This window comes from Bubalus bubalis, chromosome 24, assembly GCF_019923935.1.
Source record: "Bubalus bubalis isolate 160015118507 breed Murrah chromosome 24, NDDB_SH_1, whole genome shotgun sequence".
NCBI lineage: Eukaryota > Metazoa > Chordata > Mammalia > Artiodactyla > Bovidae > Bubalus > Bubalus bubalis.
In genome coordinates this window covers 3,448,382-3,468,935 of record NC_059180.1, presented here as the reverse complement: position 1 = coordinate 3,468,935, position 20,554 = coordinate 3,448,382, and the positions used below count along the sequence as shown (strand labels likewise).

The following is a 20,554-nucleotide window of genomic DNA, read 5'->3' as shown; positions in this document are numbered from 1 at the left end:
TGGTATCTCTCTGAGGATTTAACTTGGTTTCCCCGATGAAGGACGCTGTGACTTCTACTTTCATCAGCTGCAAGGGAGATTTGTATATCGTCTCAGAAGTGTCTGCGCAAGGCTCTTGCCCACTCGTTATTGTCTGTCTTTTTCTTAGTGAGTTTTGGGACTTCTGTGTATGTTCTGGTGCGAGTCCTTGGTCAGATGTATTGTGACTGTTTCCTCACAGTCTATGGCTTGCCGTTTCATTTTATTAGCAGTGTCTTTTGAGGAGTGTAAATTTTTCATTTTTGTTATTCGGTCGTAAGTTGTGTCGCACCTCTTTGCAATCCCATGGATTGCAGCACACCAGGCTTCCCTGTCCTTCACTATCTCCTGGAGTTTGCTTAAACGCATGTCCATTGAATCGGTGAGGCCAGTCTTTTGAAGAGTGTAAGTTTTTTATTTTGCTGATATCCAGTTGAATTTTTGAGTTCCTGCTTTTTGTATTCTGTTGAAAAAATCTTTGTGAGACCTGAGGTCATGAAGATTTCTTCCTGCTGTCTTCTTTCTTCTTTTTATCTAACGTTATATTACTTTTAGGTGTACATTGTAATGGTTTGCTATTTGTATGCACTGGGGAATGATCATGTCGAAGTAACAGTTGTTACCTTATGGAGGTATAATTTTTTTTTCTTGTGACGAGAACTTTTAAGATCTTCTTTTGCAACTTTCAAATATGCAGTATGTTTGCATCTTTGTGATAATAATGTGGGGTTATTAGCTATAGTCCCTGTGCTATACTTCACATCCCCAGGACTTATTTTATAACTGGAAGTTTGTGCCTTTTGATTATCCTCTCCCTCCAAATCACCAATCTGTTCCCTCTATCTATGAGCTTGGTTTTAAAACTTCCTCTCTTTTATGGAAGTCTAGTTGACTTACACTATTATATCAGCTTCAAGTGTACAAGATAATGATTTGATATTTTTATAAATTACACACCATAGAAAGTTATTATAACATTATTGATTCTATTCCTATACTGTAAGAGTTTTTTTTTTTTTTTTAGTTGTACATATAAGTGAGATCTTATACTATCTGTCTTTCTCTTAACTGAATTCACTTAGTGTAATTACTTAGTTCACTTGGTGTAATGCCCTTAAGGTCCATCCGTGTTGTTGCAGATGGCAAGACTTCCTCCTCCTCCTCCTTTTTCTGACGGGAATGCCACACGGCGTGTCTCAGTCGCGTCTTCCTTCTCCGCTCGTCTACTGATGGACGCTCAAGTTGCTGCCGTGCCTTGGCTGTTGTCACCAACACTGCTTGAGAAGGCGGTGCAGAGAACCTTTTCGAGTTAGTGTTCTTGCTTTCTTTGGGTAAATACCCACAAGTGGACTTGCTAGATCATTTGGTAGTTCTATTTTTAATTTTTTGAGAAGCCGCCATACTGTTTTCCACAGTGGTTGCATCAATTTACATTCCCACTAACAGTGTCCAAGGGTTCCCTTTTTACTGCATCTTGGTCAACGCTTGTTATTTTGGTCTTCTTGATGATGGCCATTCTGTCAGGTAGGTGTGAGGAGTTTTTTCTAAATTTAATTTTATTTTTTTTGGCCGCGCAATGCAGCATGCAGGGTCTTAGTTCCCTGAGTAGGGATCGCTCCCTGCACTGGGGTCTCAGCTACTGGACCACCAGGGAAGGCGTTATCTGGAGTGTTTAGAATGTGTCTTTCACCTGTGCGGTTCCAGCTGTGGACATCGCTGTAGAGAAGTGATCATGTGCACGAGCCTTACGTACACAGACGCTCAATGCTGTGTTGTCGGAAGGCCTTGGTGGTCGCTGGGCCCACAGCGGGCTGGATGTACCGTGGCCCCCTGACCGTCCAGGCCCGGTTTTTGAGGAACATGTAACCATGTGAACGTGCACGTGATGTAAAAGAAAGCAAGAGCCAGAGCCCGCGTTCCGGACACGATTCTACCGTGTGATTTGAAAGAAACCCACACAACATGAAACTTCCCTTCCTAACCATTTTAAGCATAGCATTCTGTTAGCCCTAAGTACATTCACAGGGTTACGCAACCGTCGTCACTCTTTCTGAAAGTCTTTTTAATCGTCTTAAACAGAAGTGTTGGAACTATTAGGCAATAACTCCCATTCCCCTTTCCCCAGGCCTCTGGTAACCTCTGTTCAGCTCTGTCTCTGGTCTTGCCTTTTCTGGATCTCTCGCATCAGTGGGATCAGACAGCATGTGACCTCCGTGATGGGCCTCCTGAGCGTTCCGTCCTCAGGGCTTGCCCCGTGCTGTCGCTGTGCCGAGCAGATCGCGCCGCGTGGGCAGACCCCACTGCCTTATCTGTTCAGCGGTCAGTGGACAGCTTGGGTTGTTGCCATTTTCTCGATTGTTGTGAACGGTGCTGCCGTGAGCCAGGGTCTGCTGGTGTCGGTCCAAGCCCCTGCTTTCAGTCCTCTCGTGTGCACACCTGACCGTGGACTTGTGGGCCACGAGGTGACTCTGGCTTTTCAGGGGATCCACCAGACTTTGCCCCAGGGGCTGCCCCACTTTCCCCTCCCGCCTGGCAGGGGCTCTGAGTGCTGGCGGGAGGTGAGTGTGCGGGGAGGGGCGAGGCGGCTCCCTGACCGTCGGGGGGAGGATGCGGGCTGGGGGATGAGGGCAGAGTTGATGCCAGTGCCTTCAGCCGCTCTCTGTCCCCCTCCCCCGCCGTCCGCAGGCCAGCGAGGACAAGGTGAAGCGGCTGGTGAAGGAGATCGGCCGGGACGTGCAGCAGCTCAGCATGGCCGGCTGCTACTGGCTGTCGGGCACCACGGTGGAGCACGTGGCACGCTGCCGCGGCCTGGTGCGCGTCAACCTGTCGGGCTGCCCCCTGACCTCCCTGCGCCTCTCCAAGGTGCTGTCGGCCCTGCCGCACCTGCGCTCCCTGGCCATCGACGTGAGCCCCGGCTTCGATGCCAGCCAGCTGAGCAGCGAGTGCAAGGCCACGCTGAGCCGCGTGCGGGAGCTCAAGCAGACGCTGTACACGCCCTCGTATGGCGTGGTGCCCTGCTGCACCAGCCTCGAGAAGCTGCTGCTCTACTTTGAGATCCTGGACCGCACGCGGGAGGGCGCCGTGCTCTCGGGCCAGCTCATGGTGGGCCAGAGCAACGTGCCACACTACCAGCACCTGCGTGTCTTCTACGCCCGCCTGGCCCCCGGCTACATCAACCAGGAGGTGGTGCGCCTCTACCTGGCCGTGCTCAGCGACCGCACGCCCGAGAACCTCCACGCCTTCCTCATCTCCGTGCCCGGCAGCTTCGCCGAGAGCGGGGCCACCCGGAACCTGCTGGAGTCCATGGCCCGCAACGTGGCGCTGGACGCCCTGCAGCTGCCCAAGTCCTGGCTCAACGGCTCGGCCCTCCTGCAGCACATGAAGTTCAGCAGCCCCTTCTACTTCAGCTTCAGCCGCTGCGCCCTATCCGGCGGCCACCTCCTGCAGCGCGTCATTGACGGCGGCAGGGACCTGCGGAGCCTGGCCGGCCTGAACCTCAGCGGCTGCGCGCACTGCCTGGCACCTGACTGCCTGCTCCGCAAGGCGGAGGACGACATCGACCCCGCCATCCTGGAGGCGCTGGTGGCGGCCTGCCCCAACCTGCGGCACCTCAACCTCTCGGCCGCCCACCACCACAGCCCCGAGGGCCCCGGCCAGCACCTGTGCCAGCTGCTGGCCCGGCTGCCCTGCCTGCGCTCCCTGTCGCTGCCCGTCTGCGCCGTGGCTGACTCCCCGCCGCGGGCCGACCGTGCGCCCATACCGCCCGCCATGCGTGCGGTGCCCCGCGGTTTTGGCAAGAAGGTCCGCATTGGCGTGCAGTCCGTCCCCTTTCCTGGGCCGGCAGGCCCCCAGCCGTCCTCGGTGTTCTGGTCGCTGCTGAAGAACGTGCCCTTTCTGGACCGCCTGGAGCTGATCGGCTCCAACTTCTCGTCCGCCATGCCGCGCAACGAGCCCGCCATCCGCAACTCCCTGCCGCCCTGCAGCCGGGCGCAGAGCGTCGGGGATGCAGAGGTGGCTGCCATCGGCCAGCTGGCCTTCCTGAGGCACCTGACACTGGCCCAGCTGCCCAGCATCCTGACGGGCTCGGGGCTGGTGAGCATCGGCCTGCAGTGCCAGCAGCTCCAGTCGCTCTCGCTGGCCCACCTGGGCTTGATGGGCAAGGTGGTCTACATGTCTGGCCTCTCAGACATGCTGAAGCACTGCAAGCGGCTAAAGGACCTCAGGTGAGGGGCCCAGCCGCAGCCTCCAGGGCACAGAGGGGAGTACAGAGTGCGGCCTTGAGTTCGGCGAGCGTGTTTGCATTCCTGCCGCATGCCTGCCAAGACAGGGGGCACAGGCCTGAGAGTCTCGAGGGCCGGTGGCTTGACCAAGGGACTGATGGTGTTTAGTGGGGGGTGTCGGGGTGTGGGCTGGAGCGACAGCGGTTGGTGGCATCCCGGCAGAGCACACAGGAGGCCGTGCTCCTGAGCCCAGTCTGGGACATTGCCCTCATCGCTGGCTGTTTGAATGCCTGTGTCCCAGAGGCTCGGGCGCTGGTCAGAGAGGGGCCTGAGAGGTGGGCAGGCAATGAGGGGGGCCTGAGCCCCTGCCTGTGCCCACAGAGCCTCACGGAGCAAGCTGTGGAGGTCAGATCCTTACTGGGCGGAAGGGCGAGGGACGACGAGGGTGGGGGTGCCACACACACCCCGCCCCAGGGCACAGCCAGTCATGGCAAGTGCCTCTTCCTCCTCTGCCCTGCTGCCCTGGCCGCAGACACTACTGGTTACTCGCACTGAGCTCGGCTAGCCCTCCAGTGCTGGCAGCCTGCAGGTGGAGTGGATGGGCCCCACACGCCCACCACACCTGCCATGAACACCTATGACAGGGGCATCTCTGGGGACGGACCTGGAGGTGGCGGGCACGTTAAGAGAAAAAGAGAAAAGCGTTGAGAAGTCTGTGTGTACCACGTGCTCTCCTCTCTGCTGCTTCAGCGAGATCCCCAGTGGGAAGCGAGGTCCCGCATCGCCACCTAGTGACCGAGGTGCTGCAACGTGTCCTTCGCCGGCTGGCGGCATCCCCGTCCTGCAGGCAGCCAGGGCTGGGGTGGGGGGTGATTGCAGCCCAGCAGTGCTGGGTTAGGGCTTGTCTCCCTGCTCCAGTGTTCCCACTTTCAGCAGCCCTGCCCCTGGGGGCTTCCTTCCTGCTGGACCCGGAGAGAACGTGAGGCCTTTCAGAATCATGCCCAGAGGGACCCCCGTTCCCCATGGTTTTAGGAGCTTAGGACTTCTGTTTACATGTGATTAAAGCCCCCAGCTCCCTGCTGCGTTTCGTTTCAAGGCCTGGTGACTCCCGTGTGGGACAGCTCTGAACAGACATCCCGTCACCTCAGACCTGATTTTAAAAATGCTTCCCTGTCCTGTGCCTTGTCCGTGTCCCTGGGCATCAGGAGGCTGAGTGCTGGCCTCGGGCTCTCGTTTGGGGAGGGGGAAGACAGCCCCTTCCCCATGTCTGCCTCGCCCAGGGCGTCACTGCGTACAGAGCGCTCAGGCTCTCCTGACCCCTGGAGGCTTTCTGCCCCCAGCACAGGCATACTGCCTCTGCGGGGAGCGGGCTCAGGGGGTCTTGCTGCTTGTCCTGGAAGCCTCTCTTTTGATGATGAGAGCCCGTGGCTGCAGATCAGCTTCTTGGGGGCTGCCCAGGAAGTCACTCTCAGTTTACCGGGCAAGACGGGCCTTTCGGGGTTCCCTGTGGGTCTTACATGTTGATGGAGGTCTTGCCAGCCTCCCAGGCCCACCGAGAGTGTCAGTGTCTGTCCCAGGTGTTACACCATGTTTGTGCTGGGGGTGGTTTGTGCAGTGCCTGGGCCTTGGAGGTGGGGGTGGCTGGACCCAGAGGGCTCAGGACTATGTCACCCCAGGTGTGGCGGTGTCCCCACAGTGTGGGCATGGCCTGGCGGAGGGCTGTCCTGTGCCTTCCTCCCGGCCCACGTGCTAACAGGGAGGGTGAGGGCCCACAACGGCCCGCACAAAGGCCACCAGAGGCCTGGGTGGCTGGTTGAGAGGGAGCCTTGCCTGGTGCCCACTCGCCACCCTTTAAAGCATCCTCCTGGTCAGTCATCGCGGTCAGACGTAGCTCCCTGAGCTGCAGTTTCCTGCAGATGTGCCCGAATCTCCATCATCCCGTGAAGCCCTTCTCGCCCACCACAGCGCCTGTGCGCCCTCTGCCCGCTCTGGGCGGATGTCTCTGGCCGGCCTCTTCCTCTTGTGTTGCCAGCCTTGAAGTGGCTCGGGCCAGGTGACCGTGGATTCCCCCAACAGTCAGAGCGAGTTGTCAAAGCTCATGTGACAGCCAAGCATGTCTGAGAAGTACCGCTGGGGCCTGGTGCTGATCCCCAAGGATGACCCTTATTAACAGTTTTCCTTGTGGGAAGCTTTCAGGTGGACTGGATCCACGCTGACCTCTGTCCGTGAGGCCACCTAGGTCTTCCTGTGTGATTTACCAGGAAATGATCTTAAGCTCTGCTTGTGCCCCAGCTCCCTGCCCCGGGCTGCTGTGCCAGTGTCCTGGGGCTGCCCTGACAAACGACCACCAGCTGGGTCACCCAAGACAACAGGGCCATCCTCTCACAGTCAAGAGGCCAGAAGTCCCAGGTCAAGGTGGGTGGGAGCCTGCGCCAGGCCTGTCCTTCGGCCTCTGGTGGCTGCAGGCAGCGTGAGCATTCTTAGGCTCGTGGACGTGTCCCTGCAGTCACAGAGCCAGCCCCCTGTGCCGTCACATGGCTTCTAAGGGACCGCTCATTGGGCCAGCTCCTGCCCCAGTCCTGCGTGCCCTCATCTCAAGTCATTTGTGTCTGCAAAGACCCTGCTTCCAAACAAGGGCCCTCTCCCCCACCGCCCCGTGCAGGTCCCGAGGGGTGTCACCGCAGCACGTCTTCCGGGGGCCCGGTGCAGCCGGTCCCCGCGCCCCTCCCCATCCTCCTGGCTCTCAGGCGCTCTGAGAAGGCAGTGCAGCCGCAGAGCGAGCCTGCCGGGCCTGTGGGCCCCCGGACAGGAGCTCCGTCGTCTCACACCACATGTCCTGTCTACCCGCAGGTTGGAGCAGCCCTACTTCAGCGCCAACGCCCAGTTCTTCCAGGCGCTGAGCCAGTGCCCCGCGCTGCAGCGCCTCTGCCTGGTGTCGCGCAGCGGGACACTGCAGCCCGAGGCCGTGCTGGCCTTCATGGCGCGCTGCCTGCGCGTGGTGGTGTGCCACCTGTTCACCGGCGAGTCGCTCAGCACCTGCCGCAGCCTGCAGCAGGCCCTCCTCCGCAGGTGAGTGCGCTGGCCCCTCGCGGGTGGCAGGACCCTCCTCGTCGTCATCCTCCGGCTTCTCAGGCGTTCCCCGGGGGACAGCTGTCAGAACCGGGCACCCATGCGGTGCCACCCGTCACCCTGCAGCCTTAGGCTCCTGGCGTCGTTTCCCCATCACGTTGTTTTTCCTCACAGGTTCGCTTCAGAGCCCCTGTCACGCCTGGTGGGCCGTCTTCTGGAGAGCTCTGGGCCAGCCGGGTGCCTGGGGAGGCTGCTTCCAGCCCTGCCTCACACGAGGACCTCTGCCCCCTTCTTTCCTGGGAGCCTCCACCTCGAGCCGCAGAGGCCTGGCTCTTGTCCCTGTGCTGTTTGCTGACTTGTCCTCGTTCCCACCCTCACCCCACAGTGTGCAGGTTCCTAGAAGTGATAGGGCGTGTCCAGGAAGTGGCTCAGTTGCGTGCTCTCCCACATGGCCATCCCAAGCCTAAGCGTCCCTGTGGGTGGGAGAGCCCCTGGCCCACAGCCTCGCCCATGCGAGACGCTGCCAGACTCCCGGGGCTCCTGGGCGAGCCTGTCCTCGCACCGTGAGTCTGTATGGGTGTTTCCAGGGAGCATCGTTTCGCGTGCCCGTTGCTGGGTCGCGTCTCCTTGTTTGTGGTCGATCCCCTCATTCCTGGCAGGCCCTACTGCGGGGCCCCTTCAGGGAGTGGCGGCGCTTGGGGCCAGTGAGCCCAGAGTGCGACCGCCGTGCCATCGCCTGTCGTGGGCCCGCCTCTCCGCTGCTGGCTTTCCCTGCCATCTGTGTTCACTGTGGACTCAGGTTACGGCTGTGGGTCCAACAACCTCCCCTGCTGACCCTCCTACGCCCTAAGCTTCCTCTTAAATCTGCCACTTGCCCTGGCCCCTGGTCCGAGAACGCAGGCAGCAAAGCTTCTTGGTTGGTGTATAAAACACAGCTCCGTGGGCTTTGAATGACAGCTGCGGGGAATCTCCGGGGCAACTGCCAGACATGAACTTGACCCCTGCGTGCACAGAAAGTTCAGAGACTCCTGTAAAGGCTGCTCCCGTGGGTGCTGACCTGAGCACGTGGCAGCTGCCTTTGGCCAAGTAAGCGTGTGCTGTCAGTCTAGCAGGAAACGGTGAACTTGGCTTCGCCGGCAGTTTGTAGGGAAGCAGTTAAGTGAAGCGATGTGTGCAGGGTCCACTCCGGCGGGACACTCCGGATCCTGTGACCTCTCACCTATGTACTCCGGAAGCTCTCTGTGGTGCTCCGGAAGTTCTCACTAGCGCTCTCGACATTCTCCTGGTCCCTGGGGTCCTCGGTGAGGGCCAGTTAAGTCAAGTACAGAGATCCTTCTGGGGTTTCTAAGCCTTCCAGCGCACACTGGAGAAGTCAGGGTTGGGGGTGGAGACTAAGCCTCAGAGAGGGTGATGCAGCGCCCTCAATGGCTGTGCGCCTGCCGGCCGGGCCTGGTAAAGCCCTTCCCGGCGCTAAAGACTTATTTTTCAGTAAGCATGCTAAGACGCTTGAGTCGTGTCTGACTGTGTGTGACCCTATGGACTGTAGCCTGCCAGGTTTCTCTGTCCATGGGGTTCTCCAGGCAAGAATACTGAAGTGGGTTCCATGCCCTCCTCCAGGGGATCTTCCCAACCTAGAGAAGATGGTATTTTTAAAAGGTCTTTAAATACGCGTAACCTAAAGTTTCTGACTTGAACTGTTTCGTGGTGTGCGGTTAGCGGCACCGAGCGCGTTCACAAAGGGAGCCTCGTTCTACTTTTGCTTCTGTGGACTATACAGACGTCTTTTCAGTCTCCAGTTTTCCATGTCTCTGCATTGGTTCAGATTTAGAAGCAGCAGGCGTTTGGGGGGCTGTGGGTCAGGGCGGAGAGCTCACAAGATCCTGCCTTCTTGTGGGTGTGTGTGTCCCCCTTGCCATCTGGGCCTTTGCAGAAGGTGTGCGGTGTGTACACACCAGGCCGTGTCCTTCCCTAGTGGGTCCTGGAGTTTGACAACCGGTCCAGCAGGAACGTATATCGGCCCCCAGGACTGGAGTGAGGGTCTGGAGCAGCCCTTCCTAGGGAAGGGGTCTGCCCCGAGCGGGTCCCTAGGGGCATGAAGCACTTAGGCCCCCTGGAGAGGAAACGTCGTGACACGGCAGTGCCCCTGGCGGCCGTCGAGTGTGGCCCTGGGGGTCCCAGCCCCCCTCTCCCAGATCTCCATGTCCCGCGGGTTGGGGAACGTGATGAAGGAGGCCAGGCTGGTCACAGAATTACAGACGTGCCATCAGCCAGGAGGTCTCCAGAGTCATAGGGCTCAGGCCGCCCCACCAAATGGTCCTTATGGGGTCGCCGGTCCTTGGGGTTTGCTGTCGCCTTTCTCAGGAGAAATCCTAGCAAGGGTTTTCTCCTCCCTGGTGTTCATGATCTTTCTAAAAACAGACCGTGGATCAAGCTGTTTTCAAGTGGAAGCTCCCCTTGGCTCCTCCAGCCAGAGTGGCCAGCAGTTTTAGGAAGGAGTCGTTATGTGCTTTTGTGCTGATTTTGCTGAGTTAACGCTCCATCAGGGGTGTCTCTGTGTCGTTCAAGCTGCACACATTCCCTTTTAAGGACGTGTGGTGCTCGGGCCTGGCCTTCACAGCTGACTCTGCACTCGTGACGCCCCCTTCTCTCAGGCCTGCGCCTGGGAGCCTGGAGAAAGGCCGGCGCTGTGGGGGGCACTCCCCACTCACCACTGTGTCTGCCCTCGGTGTCCGGGCCTGAGGTCGACGTTGGCTGGGTGGACTTCTGGGCGCAGGCTGGGGCCATGGTGGGGACCCGCTGAGCGGCTGAGGTGCCTGGAGCCCTGTGTGTGCTGGAGCGTGGCCCCCCTGTGGGCTCCCCCTGCCGTGTCCTGCCTCTGTGGTTCCCGCTGCCCCAGAGCCCTGTGAGCTGTGTGCCCCGAGCCCCAGCACAAGTGGGGAGACCGAGGCTCCGAGAGGCTGGAGGTGTAGCGGGACCCGCGCTGGAAGGACGCGTCTGTGTTCCTGCAAGGCCTCTGCTGCGGGGCATGGGGTCCCGGCTGCGCTTCTGCGAGGCACCCAGCAGGTGGTGCCTTGGCTCAGGGTGATGGCGCTGGCTTCAGGCATCACAGCAGGACGCATTCCACCTGGGATGACGACCAGGAGGGGCTTGTCGCCACCTTTTCTCACGGGGTTCCCTGCCTCAAGCTCAGAGGATTACTGAAGCACCTGCCCGCTCACCTGCATGCCTCTGAGGCCCAGTGGTTACGATTCCAGGCTGTCACTGCCATGGCTGGGCTTCCATCCCTCATCGGGGCACCGAGATCCCACAAACCACCCGGTGCAGCCAAAACAACAAAATGAGGCAAAACAAAACAAAAAGTCATGTACGGAAAATGACCTGCTGGCCCTGTTACAGGCAGAGATCTGCGTGTCCTGGCCTCCTGCCTGCCCAGCAGAGAAGATGGGCCCAGACACAACCTTCACACCAGGCAGGTGTCCGAGGGCGCGGAACAAAGAAAGGACCCAGCCTCCCCTGTGGGAAAGGCAGGAAGAGCCCTGCTTCTGGAAAGTGCAGGGCAGGCTGTGGTCCGCTCTGGTATGGGTGGTGACCTCCTGGAGGGGGGTGGCTGCAGAGTCTTATGTGGGCGCTGGTCACAGGGGGCCACACGGCCCCTGGAGCACGTTGGTGCAACCCTTTCCACCCCTTCAGGCAAAGCCCACTCGTGTTAGTGGACGGAGGGGACCACCTGTCACCGGAGGCCGGTGGGTCAGCTCTGTGGAGGCTGAACTCACAGCCTTGACCCGGCCAAGCTCCAGGCTCCTGTCCTGCAGCCGGGCCTGAGGCAGGGTTTACACCAAGCTCTTCCTGGCAGTGGCAGCGCTGTTTGTTTTTAGCAGAAGACGGAACACAACCCAAGAGAATGTCAGTAGGACTTGCTGTTTAGTCCGTCAGTCGTGCTTGACTCGTTTGCGACCCCCTGGACTGTAGCCCTCCAGGCTCCTCCATTCATGGGATTTCCCAGGCAAGAACACTGGAGTGGGTTGCCGTTTTCCTTCTCCAGGGGATCTTCCCAACCCAGGGATTGAACACACATCTCCTGCATTGCAGGTGGATTCCTTACCACTGAGCCATGTGGGAAGCCCCCCATTTGTAGGAGACTGGGAAGTAAATTACGATGCATCAAGCCAATGTAACGAAGCGCAGCCTGTAAGAGACTTGGGGTCCCCACGGGGAAGCTTTCAAGGTGTGTCGCAGACAAAAGCAGGGGCGTACCCTGTTTCTCTCTGGCGCCTCTCGGAGGTGTTTCTTGAAGGCTGTGAGAAGTCTGCGGTGTTGGTCCTGGAGGTGTCTTTGTTGGGGGGAAGGGGAGGTGCCCCAGGGATGCCCCAAACCAGCTGCTCTGTGTTCTGCTTCGCCCCGGCCCGCCTCCTTCAGGCCTTTCTGGTGACAGAGCCTCACACCGAGTTAGCAGCTCCAGGGGCCCAAGCCCATGGGTTTACGATCCTGTTCCTCCACATGGGCGGGGGACCAGTGAGCCCTGACACGGAGGGTCTCTCCCTGCCCACTCCTCTGCACGAGGGCGGATCCAGGCTGCCCCAAGGGGCCCTGGGGGTCCCTGCAGGCTTGGCAGGGAGCTCGGACGGCATGCCCTGCACACCCGCCTGGAGCGCATCTTGAGTTCTGAGAAGCTTTAGTAACTGTTTTATTCTTGGCCACTGCCCACCTCCCTGCTTCTTGAAAATCCCTGTTACAGCGAGAGTGGCTTTTATAAAAGGTCTTATGACTTTGGCTTTTCTATAAGACTTGATCTGGGTGGGGCAGCGGGGGGAGCCAAGGCTGCCAACTTGCATTTCTCTCCTAGTTTCTCAGGCCCAGAAGCAAGCCAGCACTGCTGCCAGGCTGAGGCCCCAGCCGGCCCCTCCCGGAGCCCTTCCAGCTCCGAGGCACCTGTAGGGCCAAGCACGGAGACCGAGGTCCCTGGGGCCCCCTCGTGCACGCGCGGACCTTGGGCTCAGAGCTGCCTGCACGGGACGCCCCTCTCCATGTCCGCTGGGCCGCGGCCGGGCCTGAGGTCCCGGGGCTGTGGCCGCCCCGTCGAGTCCTGTGTCAGCGGCGACCTTGGGGCTCAACCTCCCCGCCAGCCGCCCCCTGATGTCAGCCACAGGCAGATGCGCCGCGGGCCGCCCCTCCTCATCCCCCCGCCCCCGGTCGCTCTGCAGCTGTGTCCCCTCGGCTCCTTGCTGTGGCGTCCGAGTCCTCTGTGGGCCCATCTTTTGACACGTTGACGTGTTCGTGCCCTCAGATCCAATGGCCCTGTTTCTGGAATTTATCCTGAGGAAACAACTCAAGCGCATATATGATTATACTGTGTGAAACGAGGCTTACCAATATGGTTGTGGGAAGGGGTCCCTAAACCGTGTCCCCTGGGGAAGGGGCCCGCTGGCCGGGACGGGACCATGGAGGAGGTGGTCCCCGGCCCGGGTGCTTTATTGCTTTGGGCGCAGGTTGGTCACAGCCCCAAAGACTGAAGGAAATTCACCAAACCCGACTCACGTTGTCTGTGTCCTGAGACGTCAGCCAGGCCGCGTCCAGGAGGAACGCGCTCAGCACAGGAGAGGGTGCGTTGGCGCCACGGGAGGGGCTGGGGCCCCTGCGCTCACCTTACAGTTCGGCGTGTTTTCTCTCTGAACACAACAATGGTTTTAAGACAAGCAAAATCTTGTCTGCTCCCTGGAGGCTCGGAGAAGGCATTTGGGGCAGCTGAGCTTCTCAAGCACCCAGAGGCCCCTTGGAAATCCCCTGGTGTGTGTAGAAAGTTTTCGGCGTGGCTCCTCCCTTCCGACCGCTGCAAGTGCCAGAGAGTCAGTCTGGTTGAACTTTCTGGAGCTCTGTATCTTGTTGGTGCCCTCGGGCCCCAGGAGGGACGGCATCCAGGGCGGCGTCTCCTCTCGCCATCTAGAGCTTCTGTTGCCCCTTGTGGGGCCAGGTGGCCGAGCTCGCAGATGCCAGGTTCAGAGTGAGTGTGGACTGAGCGCGGGCTCCAGACATCCTGCCTCTTTCTACCCTAGATGAGATCCAGGCTAGCAGTGAGGGGAGGCGGGGGCTTCCCCGCCTCTGCTGCCCAGGATGGTGTGGGGGTTGCTGAGGGTGGACCTGGGCATGGGGGGCGGTGCCCAGGTGGGGGTGCCCAGGAGGACACGCACACCATGCCTGGAGGTGAACCCATCAACCTGGCAGGTCTGGCTTTTGTCCTTGCAACCTCAGGCTGCATGCAGCCTTGGGTCTTTCCTCTCGTGACGCGATTTGCCCTGGTCAGGGTAGCGGCCCTCAGAGGCGGCCTCCCCTGCTGTGGCTCATCCGTCTGGTTCCGAACATGGGGGACAGCAAGGAGTTTAATTTTCTTTCCTTGTATCGATTTACTCCAGTCTCAAACCACACTTGAATTGTACACACAAACATTACAACCCATCGATGGCCCTCCACACGAGCCCCACCAAGAGCCTGTCTCCCTGCCCCCGGGAAGGGAGAGGGGATCTCAGCCCCACCCTCGGAAGGAGCGATTGCTCTCCCTACTGCTGCCCCATGTCCACGTTTTGTCCAGGCTTCACTCTGCGTGGGGACGGTGAGACTCCAGCTGGGAGGGCGTGTGGGCTCCTTGGTCTGGGAGGTGCCTTTCAGGGGTATGAGGGTGACTGAGCACCCCCCCAGACCCCTCTCTGTCAAGATCGGGGCTGACCTGGGTGCTGACCCCAGAGAAAGCCTTGGGAAGGACGTCGGTTTACTTGGGGCAGGAGTCGCAGGTCAGGGCTGCTCTTAAGGGGCAGCTGCATTCTCGGCTCCGGTGAGAAGTTAATCCCCTTCGGCATCTTGACGGCGGCTCCATAAGAGCCTCGGGGAGGCAGGTGGGCAGGCAGGCGGCTTGCATGCACGTCCCACACCTGAGAATATTTTGTTACAAGTCAAGTAGATCGCACAGCAGGCTTGCAGGTGAGGACTTGCCCACGAGGTTCATGGTCAGACGCTCCCACCAGGAGCAGAACACGGTGCTCAGAACCAGGAGGCATTTCCTCAGCGTCTTTATTGCCACAACATCGAGTTTTATGAATGCCTTTCTGGCGTTCAGTTTGCACATGTCAAAATCCAGTGCAGTGCTGCTGGGGGGATTGAGGGAGGCTGGGACCGCCGTTTCCTCGTTCCTTGCAGCAGGCGTGGGCTGGGGGGCGGCCTGGCTTTAGCTCTGGCAAATTGTGTGGCCACCCTCTTGCCTCTCGCCCTTTGCAATAATATGGGATGGAAGTTCCTCCCGTGACCAGAGGTACCTTGGCTTCTGGGTGGGAAGGGGGCGGTCACCTCGCTGGCCAGGGGCTGTGGGGAGGTGACCTGCGGTGACGTCTTGTCAGCTCCAGCGTGGTGCCCGGCCCAGCAGATGCTCCTTGTAAACTGTCCCCCGCCCCACGGGGTGGAGCCTGGCGCCCAAGGGTGCGCGAGGTGGAAGGCTGATCTGACGTGCCCGCAGAGGTCCAGGGCTGGCGGCAGGCGCTGGGACGTGTCATCCCGGCAGAGTGACGACGTCACATGACTTGGGAGTCGGTGTCCTTCTGGGTGGTCTGTGTGTGTACAGGGTTGGCCGCCTGGCCCCCGTCCCTGCCGAGTCCTGCCTGTGCAACCTCGGTGCTGCGGCTCCCTGGTGTCACCTTCAGGGACCTCCCCGCTGCCCGGGGGAGACAGAGCCTGCTCGGATAGCGGGAAGGCCCCCGCGCACACTCCCGCGTCAGCCGCAGCACCTTGGGGACACAGCCTGTCTGCGCGCGGCCTGCTAACAGCTTCCCTCTGGTTCAGTTTCCAGGCAGAGCGGCCAGCGCTGAACGTCGTCGTCTTCCCCCTGCTCCATGAGGGCCTGACCGACGTGATCCGGGACGTGCCCATGGTGCACCTGGATGAGGTCACCTTGTTTAAAAGCAGAGTGGCTGAGGAGCCCCCCAACCTGTGGTGGTGACGGGAGTGGGCGCCTGGCCGCAGCCACGGACCCAGGATGGCCTGGACAGGCGTGTGGCCTCCCCTCAGCCACAGCTGCTGCACCTGCCCGCCGCCCGGGCCCGCACCCCCGGGGTCCCAGGGGGAAGGAAGCCACCCCCCGGGCTGTCTCGCGCGCCCGCCCGGCCCCTGAGCGCTTCCTTGTGAAGACTCCACCTCAGCGCCCCTCGGCTGAGATGGGGAGGAGGGAGGCGAGGCCGGCCGGCCGGTGACCTGGGGGCCCGGCTGGGGTGCCTCCGGGGGTGTGGACTCACTGGAGCCAGGTCCCCAGAGCCCCGCGTGGCCCCAGTGCCCCCCGCCCAGGAATGTCCCTTGACTCTGTGTTGCTGGCCGGCGGCCTCCAGGCTCCGGGCGGGGCAGAGGGGAGCTCCAGGTGTGTGGCTGCAGTTTGGGGCTCCCTTCTTCCTGTTAACCCGGTTTTGTCTCCGGTTCCTTTCCAGTCAGACGACATCAGGCAGGTTGAGGCCAGCAGCGGATGGCCGGGCGTCCCCGGCCGCACACAGTCACGGCCACCGGTTTTGGAAGCTGCAGGTCCATGTTGCTGGGGAAATGTAGGCAGACCTGCTTCGTTAGAAAAACTTGAAATATTAGAACCCAGAAAGGACGTGTGAGGCCGGAAAGGCAACCCCATTACCCTATTTCAGAGAGCTGTGTTTAGCACTTTAAAAAAATGGCACCGCAGCTGTTCCCAAAACGGGGGGGCAGCCTCCCCGTGTCCCAGCCTCACACCCTGGGGTCACCGGGTGCCTCTGCCTTGTCACCCCGAGACTCTCCCCCAGAGCCATCACCCCCACGGCTGGTGGGCTTCCGAGGGTGCCGGTTGGGGTCTCTGCACCCAGAGTCTTGCCCCGACACCCCTGGTGATGCTCCTGGAGATGTCCCGGGAAGGCTGAGCGGCGTCACGGGGCGTTCCAGCCGGGGGTTGCTGGGTCTCCAGAGAGGCTGCCTCCCCAGGGCCCGGGGCTGGCCTCCTTCCCACTCTGGGCTGGGCGTGCAGTTTGCCAGGCCCGCCTCACCACTGTTGCCCACCTTGGCTGCTGTCTGCTCCGTGGCCCCCAGCCTCGCTGGCTTCCTGCTCTGTTGCACATGCTGGTTGCCTCCGTTGCGTGTCTCTTGTCCTGTCATTCGCCTGTTGAAGGGACCTGGACCCTGAGCCCACATTCGCCTGCCCTTCCTGGGGTCCTCCTGGGGCAGACAGTTCAGCAGCCCTCCCCCAACCAGGCCCAGGGGATCAGGAGGCCTTCGGAGGGCAGAAGCGCGCCTGGGGTCAGGGTCCCGGATGCACACAGGCCCCCAGCGCTCTGGTCAGTCCTCCTAAGCACCATCTGGCGGCCTCCTGCCCCGTGGCCCGGGCCCTGCTCTCACCTCCCTGCACTGGGCAGACCGTGTGTTTGCACGTGGAGCTGGGCTCCTCCCCCACCCCGTGGCTTTCCTGCTGTGGGTGCTGTTGTCTGCTCTGGAGCGTGGGGTGTCCCCTTCCCTCCCCAGGTGCCACTGGCAGCCTTCTGCCTCCTGCCTGGAGGGGCCAGCGTGCCGGCTGCTCCAGGGGAACGCCCCGTGGTGGGGCCCTCACCCCACGGGCCTGGCCGGCTCCTCTGGCGTCCTCACAGGTTGCAGGCCAGACCGCCCCGGGCCCTGGAGAGACAAGGCCACACGCTGTGAACAAGGGTCTGAGAGGTGGTGGGATTCCCCCCCATCCATTTCTGGGCATTTCTGTCGGATGCACCTAGAAACCACCTGCAGGGCCATCAGGAAGGTGGTTTGGGGACTGACCGCTTCCCTCACAGCAGGGCTGTGGCCAGTTTCAGCCTGACCAGCCTGGGGAATCAGCCCAGGATGGGGGCAGGAGACCCAGGGGCCCTGGTACTCATGTCTTCATCCACAGCACCTGGGCTCAGGCCAGAGACGGACCTTCCCACTGGGACCCTCCCCACAGGCAGCCATGGTTCTCATAAGCAAGTGCTTTCAACCAACAGCTTCGTCTGTGCCAGCCAACAGGGCTGGGAGGGGCCGTTCACGGGAGGCTGGGGCGCGAGCTGCCTTGGAAAGCAGCCCCCTGAGAGGGGGCTTGTGTTTTTAGTGTCCCCCCGACCACCCTTTACTTAGAGCAAGCATTTCCCCTGCTCCTGCAGCCGGGACAGGACTCACCAGATGTCAATAATGTGCTTATTCTCACTAAGTGCTATTTTGGCACCGTTGTTAATTGCAATTTATATTCTGCAGCATTTTATGCTGGGAGAAGAACCCACCGTGATGGTCCCCAATTGGCGGAACTGGGCTGTTAAGCGGCGGACCATATGCTGCCTGCAGAGAGGGGCCTGGTCAGTGCTGGGGCCTGCGCGTGCACACTTGTGTGTGTGTACGCGTGTGTGCTGTGTGCATGGAGCGTGCGTGTAGTCAGCCATGTAAGGGTTTTGTTCGTGGTGTGCACACGAGTGTGGGAGCATACATGTCTGAGTGGTGTGTGTGCATGGTGTGTGGAGACAGACACCGGGGAGTGGGGAATGAGGGAGGAGGGGACCCAGACGTTTCTCTCTTTGTTAACAAGAGACCCCAGCTGGCCTCCGGAAGCCGCCCCTCTGCCGGTGCCCTGCCCTCAGCCCCGAGGCCCTGCCCCAGACCCAGAGGCCCTGCCTGCTCCTGGGGCTGGGCTCTGCTAAGTCAGTGCCTCCAGGCAGCCCGACCACCGGCCCGAAGGTGCTCCTGGTCCCGGAGGCCTGTTGACTGCCTTTTGAGGACCGGGGAAGACAGGACTGAGGGTCCCTTCTCCAGGTCTCCAAGGGCTTCTCTGCTCGGGCCTGGGGCCGAGGCGCTCTCTTCTGGTGGCTCTGCAAGGCTGGGTGTTCAAGATGATGCTCCCTTGACCCCCAGCCCAGCCCCACCCTGAGGCGGGATCCGGGGCCCCAGGAGCAGAAGTTTGGCAGATGCCTGGCCTGGGGAAGTGGGGCCAGGGTGCCTGGGTCTCTGCTGGCCGGAGGGCCTGAACCCAGCGGTCACAACCTCATTGCCCCGGTGGTCTCCTGGTGCATGGCCAGGATGGTGGCGGGTCCCAGTGCATACCCTGCCAACCCACCCAGCCTGGCAGCGGGGGACCTGCCGGGATGGGTCCTCCCTCCCGTCCCCCTCTGAGCAGCACTGCTCAGCCTTCTGCTGCTTCTCAGCCTCCCTGTTCCGTTAAGATTTGAAAAGTGCTGAGACCTTGGAAAAAGAAAGAAGGGAGATTGGTGGGTGAGGATACTGGAGTGTGGCCCCCACTGAGGGAGATGTGGACGCCGACACCTGTGGTGTGGTGGCCTCGGCCCTTGGCCCCTCCCTGTGCGGAGGGCTCAGGGCACAGGATTCTGACGAGCAGTGTCTCCGGTCTGCCGGGCGTGATGAGCAAACACCCACAGAAACTCACACAAACCCAAGGTCCCACACAGGCTGACCAGAGTCGTCTAAATTACTTTCTGAAGTTTTTTCAAAAAACTCGGAAGTATGAGGTCTTGCATAATAGCACAGGGTTGGGGCACCAGCTGTACCAGACTCCAGGCCAGCAGTATCCAGAAGCTGCCCTGCTGTGCCCACCGAGGGAGCGAGGGTGCGAGAGCGGTGGGGGTGGGCAGAGGGCTGTGTGCAGGTGTGTGCTTTTGCCCGTGTGCCATGGTACGTGACACCCCACGGCCATCGGTTGCCTCCAGCCAGTTCCTGGCTGCCACTTGGACTACTGACCGCCCGCCCACCTGCCCATCTGACCACTGCCTGCCCCTCTGGCCAGAGAGTCCCGCTCAGCACAGGATCGGTCGTGATGGGGTGGGGCGGGGGTGCCAGGGTGTCTCGCAGCATGTGTGTATGTGACCAGGTGCTAAGTGACCGAATTCGCGTCACCTGCCTTTCAATGACAGACCTCTTTGTCCTTTGGTGAAGCTGCTTCTGAATTTTGTGTTCCAACTTATATTTCGAATGGGTATTTTCATGTAAATTTGTGGCATGTCAAAAGTTTCAAATAAAGTGGAATTGATTTAGCAAAACCAGGCAGCTGTGTGGTCCTTCCAGCTGGGGCGCCCCTGACCTTTCCCCTGCGACCCCCTCTGCAACCCCAGAGGGTGGGCCGAGGTGGGGGTGCTCCGGTCACCTCCTGCTGTTCAGGTGTTGAGAACAGAATCTCTACCGGGCCACTTGAGGGTCCCTGGAGGGAGACGTGAGACCCCAAACGGGGCCCATTCGCTGCCTGGGGCTGTCAGGGGGCAGCCACTGACTCGGCCTTTGGGGGCTGGAGGGTGGGGATGGGCAGAGGCCACGAGGAGGGGCACAGCCAGGGCGGGGCTGGCGGGCAGGGATGCAGGGCGCCGGGGGCCGGGCTGCCCTCCGCACGAAGGCTGTGCGTGGCTGGCGGAGGCCGGGTCAGGAGGGGCGCAGGCGGGGCGTGGCTGGCGGAGGCCAGGTCAGGAGGGGCACAGGCGTGGCTGGCGGAGGCCCGGTCGGTGCAGCTGTTACACGGGGGTGCTGGGCACCGAGCCAGTTTCATTTTTACTTAATACACATATTTGTGTCTTCCAGGTGTAAAATGTACATGACATAAAACTTAGTGTCTAAACCATTTATATCTGGACAGTTAAGTGGTGGTCAGTACATTCACGTGGTCATGTAAGCGGCTCCACCATCATCTCCAGAGCACTCTCATCCTCCCAAACTGAGACTCTGCCCCACTAACAACTAACTCCTCACCCGCCTCCCTTCTGTCTCTATGAAGCTGACTCTGGGGAACTCATCCAGTGAAATCACACTGTGTGTGTCCAGTCGGGACTGGCATGTTGGTAGCGTCGGTTTTACGTGGAAACCTCCTGCCCTAGATTGGGTTCCAGGACCTGCCTGCAGCCAGGGGGAGGATGGAGAGGGACCGTTGAAGCAGGAGCTCAGGGCAGGTGGGCAGGTGTCTGGGGAGAAGTGGGGACCTGGACTTGGGCTGGGCCCAGAGGTGGGCAGGACAGAGGGACAAGGGCAGGGGCCATCAGGTGGGCAGAGGGGGTCCAGCGACGCCTCCTGAGCTGCCGGTTGGTCCTCCAGGTGAGCCACCTACCTGAGCAGCAGCAGCCACTCGGGACCTGTTCCTCAGGAACAGGAGCCTCTGTCCCTCCCAGTTCTGCCCGAGCCCCGGGTGCCCCCATGGGACTCCCCACAATGGTTCACTTCCAGCCGGGAGCAGGTGAGCAGACTGAGGGGATGATCCTTGAGTGGTCTCAGCAGTGACC

The 20,554-nt window shown here is 60.6% G+C and overlaps 1 protein-coding gene across 7 annotated transcripts in view; it reads left to right on the top strand.

Annotated features, from left to right (window-relative positions):
* FBXL18 (F-box and leucine rich repeat protein 18) overlaps positions 1–20,554 on the top strand; it is a 40,102-nt gene that overhangs the window by 6,945 nt on the left and 12,603 nt on the right. For 3 of the 7 annotated variants that reach the window (XM_044936414.2, XM_044936412.2, XM_044936410.2), the window contains 2 exons: positions 2,704–4,241; positions 7,089–7,307. In XM_044936414.2, the coding sequence (XP_044792349.1) occupies positions 2,704–4,241; positions 7,089–7,307 (1,757 nt within the window). Of the gene's footprint in view, positions 1–2,703; positions 4,242–7,088; positions 7,308–7,481; positions 9,731–10,703; positions 12,908–15,128; positions 19,334–20,554 lie in introns of those variants that run through there. The other 4 variants (XR_006548425.2, XR_006548424.2, XM_044936413.2 and 1 more) reach the window with 4 other exon arrangements.